The sequence below is a fragment of the Cyprinus carpio genome, chromosome B12, assembly GCF_018340385.1.
Source record: "Cyprinus carpio isolate SPL01 chromosome B12, ASM1834038v1, whole genome shotgun sequence".
Lineage (NCBI taxonomy): Eukaryota > Metazoa > Chordata > Actinopteri > Cypriniformes > Cyprinidae > Cyprinus > Cyprinus carpio.
In genome coordinates, this window is record NC_056608.1 from 6042681 (window position 1) to 6055862 (window position 13182).

Here is a 13182-nt window from a genome sequence, read left to right on the forward strand (position 1 = left end):
ACAATAACATCATACTCATTGTTGTACCCATAGGTATGTATAGGTAGATTCCCCACTCGACCACTCCAAGCACATAGACACGTCCGTCATCTAAATAACAGGGCATCTACCTATACATATCTTGTACCTTCATGAATGGTCATGTGAAGGCCCAACGATTGCTTCAATGATGGATGGAGATTGTTTCTGAAACGCAGTAAAAATGTCAGTGTAGACGAGGATTGTTTTCATTTTAAAATGCTGTTTTAAAATGAAAACGCACTAGTGTAAACGTAGCCTTAGTGTAACTAGAATAGTGTAAATAGAATCTATATTATTATTATCATGGTCCAGAAGTAACACAGTGGCCTTAATATAGCAATTTTTTAGTTGTTGTTTTTCCTATGACTTACATAAATCACCAAAATCAGAATGTGAAAACATGGAAGGCCCAACGATTGCTTCAATGATGATCTTAGCAGACGTGCCAAACTGTCCTAAACTCCACAAGCTGACGCGCACTGATGCAGACACAACTGAAGCCATCATCACAGACACACTGTCTGTCAGATCTGCTCTCATCCCAGACCTCCAGTGTCCAGTGCCAGCCGGATTCTTCCTGCTGACAGGAACGCTGATTAGTGTAAATAAGTGCTAAAGACTCCTGCTCTGACTCTCTACAGCTAAAATGAGATCAGATCACAGACTTAGACACCTGATCTGTGTTGCCCTGCATGCGTTGGGAGCAGAGAAACGTTTAACAGTGATTGTGAGTGTGTTACAGGCATGCACAACTAGTGAATGATACATCCAGGTCAAGTCCTTCCTTTTATGCAAAATAAATACAGATAAGAGAGTTGCATTCAGGACAAACAGGATTCCAGCTCACAAACGTGTTCACAGTATTGGAAAGCAGCTGATAAGCTGTTGATCCTGGACACAATAAGGCCACATACTGTACATTCATCAGCTTTCACATGAGCTGACTAGTGTTACTGTATAAGCAACAAACCTCAGTACTCAAGGTTGCAACAGAATTACCCACAAATATATGTGCAATTAAACTAGACGTGTTAAGGTAGCTAGCTATAAACATGTTGAAACTTTCATTAACATGCTCAGCATGATTCAGATTTGCTCCAGGCTGATACAATGTGTGTTGCAGAGCAAGTCTACATTGCATTTTTCCAGTTTCATGGAATTCAATCTCTGTAAGATGTACAGAGGCTTTGTTTAAATAAAGTAACAGCATATTTGCCTTTTTAATATAATCACATTTTGAAATTTTTCTTTATCTAAACCTTATCTGTGACATTATAGCATAACTTTACTGTGAATTTTTTTTTTATTGTTAATATAGATATTTATTATTTATTTTATTATATTCAGTTTCATTTTATTATATTTTGTAATATTTATTAAATTACATGAATTTTACACACACACACACACACACACACACACATACATATATATATATATATATATATATATATATATATATATATATATATATATATATTTATTTATTTATTTATTTTTACACAGATACTCGTAAATGACAGGCAATGGAGAAAGATGCTTTTTGCAGCCAGATGTAGTTATGGATCTATCAGCCAACAGGGCCAAACCTTGACCCCTTTAACACGTGTACTTGCACATATGTTCTTCTTCTTATTATTTTTTAGTATATTTAAGCCTTAATGCAAGTGTTTTAGTCTACATCTTGTGAATATTGATTACTCTGCAATATTCATGACTGTACCATTGATCAAAAGCCGTAGCTGTGCATGTTTAAATGACATGAAAGGATATTGCCTTTGTCATTCATTATACTTCACAACTCTTCATTTTTCATCCAAAACAAGTGTGAGAAGCTCAGGGGATGCCAACAGCACTTAGAGTGTAGTCCCTTGAGCAATGATGCAACCATTCTTCCCTAGAGCAGGTTATGACGGAAACACATTCCACACAATCTGGCACATACTGTATGATGTGTTTTTACCTATGTTGTATATATAGAAAACGTCTATGAGAAGCCCAAAGAGACTTGTCTGTTTGCTATATGTGGCAGTCCGTTGGTAACTAGCCAAATATTTAAGCCATCCTGAGGTGAGGTTATGTGAGGTATCAGATGTCAAGCAAACACTTTCTTTATGGGTGTTGTCAGTAAAGTACAGCAAATTAGATACAAGTACATGTTCACAAGACTCAAGGGCATGTCAAGTGTTCCTCTAATTTCATTCAGGTTTTTGTTTGAAACAATATATATATGTATACATAGGAATTTTTTATGTTTTTCATGTTTTAATGAAGTCTCTGAAGATGTTTTCTATTGTAATATATTTAAAAATGTAACTTATTTATGTGATGCAAAGCTGAATTTTTAGCATCATTACTCCAGTCTTCAGTGTCGCATGATCCTTCCACAAAATATTAAGCAGGAAAAACATGTATTATTAATAACCATTATTAGCACCAATAATAATTGAGGAGCAAATCAGCATATTAGAATTATTTCTGAAGGATCATGTTACACTGAAGACTGGAGTAATGCTGAGTAATTCAGCTTTGCATTGCAGGAATAAACTGCATTTTAAAATATGTTCAAGAAGGAAATAGTTATTTTCTAATTATAATATTATTTCACAATTCTGACACTGAGAAAACAAATTGCACATAAAATGGCTTGTCAGAAAGGTCGAACTGGGATTTTTGCAGATGCTATGATCTCAAATATCAGCAGGCCTTCATAACATTTAATGCTCTTGCTTGAATGCCAGGGGCACACTATGGAAGACAGTCCCCATGGTAACTAACACAACAGCTGGATTCTCCATGGCAACCAAAGCACCACAGGGATACAAATGTGAGCAGAAAACACCAAACTGAAGAACAAAGACTGTTTTTGTCTTCCACACATTAAATATTCAAACAAATCTGACAAATTTCTTTGTTTACTGTAGACAAATAAAAGTGCAAGAAGTCTCTTATGGTCACCCAGGCTGCATTTAGTTAATAAAAAATACCATAAAACAGTAACATTGTGCAATTACATTTTATTACAATTCAAAATCACAGCATATTAGAATGATTTCTGTAGGATCATGTGAAACTGAAGACTGGAGTAATGATGCTGACAATTCAGCTTTGCATCACGGGAATTTACATTTTAAAATAGATTAAAATAGAAAACAGTTCTTATAAATTGTAATAATATTTAACAATACTATTATATAATAAATCAACTTAATGCAGTCTTTCTGAGCATAAGAGAATTCATTCAAAAACATTTTAAAAAATCTTATACATTTCAAATTTTTGAGCGGTAAATTTATATAAAAGTGAAGTTCTGTATATAGGCCTAATTTTATATAAAAGTATACTGATCATTAAGCAAAGATTATGACTTTATTCTGTATTTTTTACATATTGCCATCATTAAAGCGTTTAAATTTTATCATAAAATGAAGGCAACACTGAATCCATGTTTCATGTTTAATTGTTATGTTTGCGATTAATATTTTTTCATTGGCATCAAATTGCAATATGAGTGACATAACTGAAAAAAACTACATACAAAGCGGAAAAGTTTCCTGTGCATTTTTGAAAAGTTTTGTGTAAATAGACGATCCCATTCACAAGGATCCACGTAAACAACTAAAAACGTACTATGCATGCCAGAATTAGGCAAAGTTGTGTTTTTGTAGTTTACACAGAGACGATAACAGTTGTTTTCAAAACCTTGCACTTTGAAATCCGTTTTCAAAATTCTGCGTTTTCAAGCCCCAAACGCTGTTTTCATGTACTGTAAGTAAATCTCCAAACACATAAAAAGTTTTCCCTTTTAATTTGAAAATGGTGTTGTGTAAACACTCCCTTTGAAGCCACCATATGTGTACATTAATCAGCTTATCTTTACCATCTTCACATTAATGCATTTCTTTAGTATTTTCAAAATACACAATCACAGCTGTTCCACACTGGCTGTAGAAACAAACAGGACCATGCAAACAGTCAGAGCCACATACCGTGAGAAAGAACAGGAAGAAGAAGAAAAAACAAAGACAACTAAACAGGATATACCATAAGAGACATACAGCTTAACTCACAGTTTCCTCATGTAAATAACAACTACAACTCAGAAAGAAAGAAGAATGTGACACATCAGCACATAAAGAACTGCAGACCTAAACATCATTTCAAAAGGCTGCTTTTTCTCTTCTAGAATTTATAGTCTCTGCTCTTGGCCCACAAAAGACATTTTTTAGCCTCTCAAATGGTTGCATAGCAAAAGTCAGAGTATCATTGCCATGTGGTCCTCTAGACTTAGTTTACCACCTTATTTCATACTTTATCCGAACGGATGTTGCTTAGCTGTCATGCAATTTGTTTGTAACAATCTAAATGGTGCACAACACCTGGACCAACTTTAGGACACAATGACTGAGAAAATACAGCAAGAGGCTTGACATGTGAGGTTTGGAATCCACAGTTAAGTTGTGCTATGTCTGGTGAATATATAAATCAAGATGAAACGCAGATTGTATGGCTCATTGTCACTGCATTGCAACATCATTTGAACAACATTCCAAGTACACCACAAATTGCTTCGTTTAAACAAACAAAAATACTTCTAATCACTGACAGCAATTATTGAGAGTGACTACTTCATTTCCTGAAAATCTCATGGGAAGACCAGTGCTAAAAATGGCACCGCCTAACAGGCAAAATCAGTTTTGAAAAACTAATACCATTTTCTACAAAGTAAAAAAAATAAAAATCCATACAGCTTGAATATATGTGACCCTGGACCACAATACCAGTCTTAAGTGTCAATTTTGAAAAATTGAGATTTATACATCATCTGAATAAGCTTTCCATTGATGTATGGTTTATTACGATCAGACAATATTTGGCTGAGATACAACTATTTGAAAATCTGGAATCTGAGGGTGCAAAAAAAAATCAAAATACTGAGAAAATCGCCTAATGATTCGCCTAATCACCTATCCTAATTATTTTTGGCATAAAAGAAAAATCGCTAATTTTGACCCATACAATGTTTTTTTGGCTATTGCTACAAATATACCCCAGCGACTTAAGACTGTTTTTTTTTTTTTTTTGGTCCAGGGTCACATATGTGAGTGACACATTTTAATAATTTTAAAATAGTTTTTTCACAAGTTGATATGATTATTTAGGGTCTTAATGAAAAGTGTAACATAGTGTGGTTAAAATTTCTCAATGGCAGTGTAAAAAACACCCTTTTTACCCTGTCAAAAACAGCTCTTTACAGTAGCATTTCCCTTTAAATGTTAATGAGCTCTGCTGACCCCGCCCCTCTTTTCTGAGCCATTCTCAGAGAGACTGTTTACTTTAGCCGCATTCATCATGATACTTGCTAATTAGCACATTATTAGGAAAGGTGATTTGCAAAGATTCATTAAAAAACCTTATACTCATTTTTTTCTGTAAGTGAAGCTAATGGTACAAAGACATCCTGTTTGCAGACAGCAATTTATATTGTAAAATTATATTGTAATGCTCTTCTCCTTAATTTTATTACCTTTTGATGAATTACAGCTCCCATAATCAATAGAAAATGTACACAAACATCTTTTTAAAAAACTTCTGTTTACTGTATCGCCTGCTTTCTATGGGTGGTAATAGCATGACGTTAATTACAGCAGGCAAATAGTGCTGCCTTTTGTGATTAAGGTACAATCTATTTTGAGCCTATTTTACATAAAAATGAAGTGTGTTTGCAACCACAGAGCAAAAAGTGAATTCATACTTCAATACTGCAACGTCTTGTAAGCCATGTCAGTTTCAGTTTATGAAAAAGCTCTTAACTCAGCTCCATAAACTTTTATGGTTACTACCACAATGACTCAAGTTACCAAGATGAAAGCAGACACAATATATTACTAGAGTCCAAAGGTAAACCTCTGCTCAGAAAGATTCCCTTTTTCTATCCTTTTAGACAAATTTAGTTTCAGCTTTGTCTCACATTTCACAGACAAACAGATAGTTCACCTTCAGATGCCACAAAAATCATCTATTCTGTCTCCATTTATAACGTGCTAACAGTCTTGGTTGTAAAACAAATAGTTTTCAAAACATGGCAATGCCTTGTGATTTAATATACCTTCTCAAATGCACTCTCTGTCTCTTGTGCCAAGAGGGTGTTTGGAACTCTTGACAGACTACGATTCCAAAAAACTGACTGCATTTAGTAAACTAGAGTTCAGGGCAGGCGTATTTCATCTGTCCTTTCTGGGAAGTAGAACTGTACAGTAGGTTGTAGATCCATTGTGTCTTTAAAAAGGCCCCTATTATGGACAAACGTATGTGAGATCTCAAATTTGCATGATGCAAACTTCGGCCAGCCAGTCAATTGAAGTCATCCGTACCTATGGTAGCCTTTCTGTCACCCCCATCGCTCGTGGTCGCCGTTAAAAGAAGGTCTCATTCACAATCTCTGTATCATCGCCAGCTGTGTCAGTCAAACAAACCAACGGGCCAGCACTTGTAACATTTGCATCATCAATGCATCACTGGCTCATTTGTTTATCTCCAGAAGAAGCCTGGAGAATAGACAACTTGAATGTGCTGCATTCAGATCTTCCTTAGAGTTCAACTGAGCATGTAATAACCATATCACACAGGCTTTGTTTTTGTTGTGGTGGCAATGAAAGGTGGACGAGTGCCAATTGCATAAATAAAATAAAAATGCAAGTAAACGCACACAACTGAATCATATTAAGAAAGTAAGCAAGCATGGAAGACAGACTGCTGACCGAGGAACAGACGCATTTAGCCATTTAGGTTTACAGAGAGATGATCTCCATACATGGGATGGAAACAGTAAATGCATGTCGTTCAGCCTCTCAGGAGCAGGATTTCTCTATCCAACCAGCTCTGGACATCTGAGTAACCCGCATTTCCTTGTTCCACCTCACAGTTTGCCCACACTGTAATAATAAACCATCAACTTTGTACTGCTGCTATACAGAAAATGACTGTTTCCCACATATCAGCCATGTAGTCTGCACAAAACACAATAGTTACATGACCTAGTAATCAATCAATCACTGTGTAAAAACTTCCAAGCACAAAGCACCAACAAACCACATGGGAATGCAAATTTGAATTTGGATTTTTTTAAAAAAAACCTACAGTTATGTATTTCTTCACCACTTCCATCTATGCACTGAGATACACTACTGTATATTATATAATATTTCATTATATTACTATTGTTATTAAACTACAAATTTCATTACAAGACTTTTCACTTGGGTTGCACTGCATTAATAACTTTGATAACTACATTGTTTAATAGCATTATTATCTATTTGTCCAATTAGTTATATTTAAACATTATATATTTACTTGTAAATGGAAATTCCATGACAATTTCACATATACATGTTTATATTTGAATGTGCATCTATTGATGTTATGCACCACATAATTGGTTTGGTGATGTCTTAATAATCAAAACCAATTAATGAATCATTAATGAAAGTGAACATGTTGGCTTTATTTGTTGGCTTGTTAGTACAAGTTTGCCTTATTGTTAGTAATAATATTCTTCTGACTATGATTAGCCTACTATTAATGATAAGAGCATCACAGAGATTTGAGGGTGGGCTCTTGTGACGAGGTGCAGTATCTAGCAACCCAAAACACCTCAGCAAACACACTGAACCATCAACTTAGCAGCTACCCAGAACACCCTTGCAATGCCTTGAAATAATAAAAAAAAAACATTTAAAACATCTTAACCAATACTAGTAGAGTTGTCAGTTATTAATGAAAGCAACAACCATTCATACATAAAAAAAAAAAAAAAAAAATAAAAAAAAAAAAAACAAAAAAAGAAAAACCTTAACTGTCATCCAAAGCGACGAGAACATATTTCATAACTTGACAACAACATCAACACACTCGAAAACGCCTTCAAATCTGCAATGGTCAATCGCACATCGCGCGTCAGAAAATGCGCTCACCTTTTTAAAGATACACTTCACATTTATTTAGCTCAGATAAACCTGCATGCGTAGAAACATACTTACGAAGACATTTGCCAAATAACATTATCGACACTGACAGTCTAGATGAACCTTGCCATGACTTTCCCAGCTGTCAGGCAGTCTAAAGTAACAGAAGTGCTCATCTGCAGTAATAACGCTTTTAATGTCAGAATAAGAGAGTGGAGAGTGAAGAGAGAAGGTCAGGTGTGATGTCCTCTCACCTGAGCAGGCTCGCTTTCACCTGTGCCGATCGTGGCCATGTTGAAGTAGGTCCCAAAGCAACTGTACACATTAAAAATATGTGCCCCACTGTGCAGCAACTTCCTGCTCTGTCCATTGGCTCTGTTCCTGAAAAATATGTATCTCAGCATGTAATAACCCTCAAAAGACCTTTACTGTTACATATAGCGAATGCTATCGAGAAACGTTATGGAAATATATTATAGGCTATATACAATTTAAGATATGGCAGCGTGTTAAAATTGTGTTTATTTTACTTTATTATGTCCCGAAGCTCTGAATTGATGACTAGGGTGGCTATTGAAGTGCAATACATAATTTAACAGAGTGATACGAACCCTTCAATATAAAAACATTATCGTTAAACACAATCTTATACCAATAACAGTTTTGTATTGACTAAGCCACGTTTCCACATTTTTCTTCCATAATGTTTATGCTGTTGTGTTTATTGCATAATCCAATATCATCTACAAAGGTCATTCTGTAGAATTATCGCATATTTATTTTTACAAGGTTAATGGATGACTTTTGCAGAGATTATAAACTTTTTCGACTGACGTTAAGGGATTCGATTTATCGTTGTTGTATAAAGAACACTAGATGGCGCCATTGTTCTTGATATTACATTGACTCTTCTGCTGTATCAGTGTGGGGGGAATGAGGCTAGTTGACACAAGGAATGCATCTCAGAAACTATCAGGTTTTAGTGCTGGTACACGTGTGTGTGTGTGTGTGTGTGTGTGTGTGTGTGTGTGTGCTTTTCTCTATTATAGTGTGTGTGTCTGTGTGTGTGTGTGTGTGTGTGTGTGTGTGTGGGTGTGTGTGTTTTGGGCCTCATGTGTGTGTGTGTGTGTGTGTGTGATAATTAAAGTATACTAAAATGTGTGTGTGTGTGTGTGTTCTTGTTTATGCTACATTGTGGATAAGTAAAGGATACTAAAACCTTAAAAATGGTAAATTATGTTTATCTGAAAGTCTAACAATGCAAACAGGTTTTCTGTAAAGGGTAATTTTAGGGATGGGATTGGGTTAGGGGATAGAAAATATTGTCTGGTCAGATGTCTATGGAAAGTCCCCACAATTTACAGAAACAAACAAACGTCTGCGCACGTGTGTGTGTGTGTGTGTGTGTGTGTGTGTGTGTGTGTGTGTGTGTGTGTGTGTGTGTGTGTGTGTGTGTGTGTGTGTGTTGCTTTGACTCTTCTCCGTAGATCCCACCTTATACATTTTTGATGTTGAATGGTGTTTTGTATTTCCTAATTGGGTTTTAGTTACATACAGTAGTAATGTGAGTTTCTGTTTACTGAGTGTTATAAGACATTTATCAATTCAACTTTAAGTAAATAAAAGGAAAAAGGAAACATTGTTTGGTCAGTGCAAAGTAAATACTGAGACCTCTGATCCTCTGTTGGAATGGTGTTTGTTCTATAGGCAGATTGTCTTTAAAATACCAGGAACATGTTCCAGCAATAGAAGACATTCATGGCAGCTCAGTCTTAAAGGTGCTGAATTACAGTGAGGCAGCCTTCATGTCTGCAGAGGAAACCAACCATGACAATCACTGCAATCACCCTGACTTTCACCCTGACTCCCCCAATATAAAAATGCTTGACATTTTCAACAACACTGTATATTGTTCATTAAGTAAGCATTAATATTACATCAAAGCCCATTTTCACCATGGAATTAAAAAATAATAATAAGAAGAAAATGTATAATAATTGAGATTTTACTTGAAATTGTAAAAAAAAAAAAAAAAAAAAAGTCAGAATTGTGAGATATAAACTCACAATTGTGAGGTGAGAACAACATTACAACTGTGATTTAAAAAATTGCGATAACCTTCCAGGGCAGGTTAAAAAATAAATAAATAAAACAGAATTGCGATACGTAAACTGAGAATTCAGAGAAAACAAGTCAGAATTGCAAGATAAAGTTTAGAATTCTGAGAAAAATGTCAGAAATGCTAATGTAAATTTAGAATTCAGAAAAAAGGTCAGAATTGCATGATGTAACCTCAGAATCCAGAGGAAAAAAAGGCAACTGTGAAATATTAACTTACAATAGCGAGTTTATAACTTGTAATTCTAAGAAAAGTCAGAATTATGATATGTAAAGAAAAAGTCCATTGCAACTCTGTTTATATATAACGAGTCAGAACTGAGACATAAAAAAATGTCTGAATTGACTGATATAAACTCAAATTGTGAGGAAAAAGTCAGAATTTTGAAATAAAGTCATTTTTATTTTATTTGTTTTAATTCCACAAGTTTTAATACAGACTGTTTACCCACATTTCATTAATTAAGACACATAACCGTATGACCTGCAGTACCTTCATTGACATCCAGGGGTCTGCAGATACTCAAATGAAAAACCCTAAATACTACAGAGAACACAGACTACATGAAAAGAAATATGTATATCCAGACAATTTCCTAAAGTACCGTTGACAAGATTTTAATGAAAGAGACACGTCAGCACAAAAAAGACCAAACTGTCTAATCTTTCTAAAACACCTTGCATTGCAGCTGTCAAGCTAATCTCATGCACTTGCATAAATCAATTAGACAAATGCATTATGCCTTAACTGCACTTGACTCACATACAAACAAAACTAAATTTTATTCATGAATAAACGTTATGACTTCATGTCATGATTTGTTTGTCTTACCTAGGTTGCCATTTAAAGAGGAAGACACGCCAGTAAAAAGCCTGTCTTCTTGGGACACGTGGCTACTGTTGGCCACTGCCTAGGGCAAGGAATTATACATCCAGTATCCAGATGGGACTGCATGGAGTGTGAATACAAGATAAATCTAGGGAGGTTTGTAAATGTGGCTACTTGCACATCAGCCTTATGTAACACGTCTCTGGAAGGATTTTGCAGTGGCTTGGCTTTTGCCATCTGTTTACCCCTTTGAGATTGATCATTGCAGTTTAAAGGCTGGTTGTATTCCACCAGAGCAGTCTATGCGTATACAGAAGAATACATCAGTTTGTTACTTCTAGCTATGAATTAATAATTTGGTTAAATTATCTCCAGCTGGTTGAATGTTTAAAAAATAAAATGTAATAATCATGAGGATGTGGATAACAGTCTGAGGGCATCAATCAGCATGCAATGACTGTGGCAACTTTAACATTTGAAAGGATACTATGGCAAAGTTATTGCTTTCCTTATTCAAACTGATTTTTATTTTTTTTCATGAATAATTAGTTGACCTGAAGAATGAAAGCTGTATCATACACTTGGAAAGTTATGAGCTATATCACTGCTTATAGACACTAGGGGTTTGACAATACACTCACGAGATGAGGGGGGGGAGGGGGACGATTAGAACAAGACAATATTTTAATACTATTTGTAAGAAATTTTCAATGACAAAATATTTGTCTTTTAATCACAAAGAGTAAAACAATGCAGTTGTATTTTAAAATATTTTAACTATAGGGCCGTAACTAATGATTAATCTAATGATTAATTTGACAATTGAGTAATCTGATATTTTTTAGTAAGACAAACAGACCTAAATGAAAACCAGGCTTTAGTATGACTATCTATAGCCTATTTAAACTAACGATAAGGCAATAATAATTGGCTTATCATTAATAATAAATAAAATAAATAAAATATCAATAAATAATAATAATAAATAAAATATCAAAACCAAGTAATTACATAGTTTTATTTAACAACACTGTTAAAATACATAATGCAATATGCCTGTACATAATATAAACATAACCAACTTAAGTACATTAAGTGTTATAACAAATACCTTCAGAGGGCGCCAACGGCCTGGTGACGTTTCATTGATTAGTGTGATTAGACGACGTTGAAATCCATTTAATTGTAATATTTGGCTACATGTAAACTCAGAAACTTTTATTTTCGATGTACAATAAATGGCATATTTAAAAATAGGTTGATGTAGGCTATAAATGATTTACGTTACAAATCTAGTGAGATAATGCACATTGTTTTCCTAGATGAACGTTAATTAAAATTTACAGCGTATGCAGAGGAAGAGTTTAACCCCTTCACACACACAGTCTTTACTGGTAAATTACCCGTAGGTTATCATTAAAGGGATAGTTCACCCAAAAATTAAAAATAAAAATTATGTCATTAATGAAACGGTTCGCGTCAACAATAAGCATTAATCCACAAATGCCTTAAGCTGTTAACTTTTTTAACACGGCTGACACTCCCTCTGAGTTCAAATAAACCAATATCCCGGAGTAATTCATTTACTCAAACAGTACACTGACTGAACCAAGCCAGATAACGAACGAAACATTGACTCGTTCTCGAGTCAAGAACCGTTTCTGTCGGACGCGTCCGGTTCGAGAACCAAGGAGCTGATGATACTGCACATGCGTGATTCAGACTGACACACAGCGCGTCTGAACCGAACTGGTTCTTTTGGTGATTGATTATGAACCGATTCTGTGCTAATGTTATGAGCGCGGGTAAACCGAAGGCTTGAATCAAGGGCAATCATCGCCAATGAAGTCATTACGTCGAGCGCAAAAGAACTGGTGAACCGTTTTCGGCAACCGGTTTTATTGAATCAAACTGTCCGAAAGAACCGGTTCGCAGAGAAGAACAGAACTTCCCATCACTAACGGTGATCTGAAAAACCGATGCAACTGGTTCTTGACTCGAGAACGAGTCAATGTTTCGTTCGTTATCTGGCTCGGTTCAGTCAGTGTACTGTTTGAGTAAATGAATTACTCCGGGATATTGGTTTATTTGAACTCAGAGGGCGTGTCAGCCATGTTAAAAAAGTTAACAGCTTAAGTCATTTGTGGATTAATGCATATTGTTGACGCGAACCTTTTCAAACGATTCAGTTCGATTTGGTGAACTGGTTCAAGAAGATCCGGTTACATGGAGTGATTCGTTCGCGAA

The 13182-nt window shown here is 35.2% G+C and overlaps 1 protein-coding gene across 39 annotated transcripts in view; it reads right to left on the minus strand.

Moving 5' to 3' along the window:
* The window catches only part of LOC109100368 (ankyrin-3-like), a 161914-nt gene extending 153549 nt beyond the window's left edge, over nt 1–8365 (minus strand). For 24 of the 39 annotated variants that reach the window (XM_042735052.1, XM_042735032.1, XM_042735056.1 and 21 more), the window contains exon 1: nt 8243–8362. In XM_042735052.1, coding sequence (XP_042590986.1) covers nt 8243–8281 — 39 coding nt within the window. In that variant the 5' untranslated portion in view covers nt 8282–8362. Of the gene's footprint in view, nt 1–8242 lie in introns of all 39 variants that reach the window. The other 15 variants (XM_042735060.1, XM_042735058.1, XM_042735057.1 and 12 more) reach the window with 5 other exon arrangements.
* Between the last annotated feature and the right edge of the window lie 4817 nt (nt 8366–13182).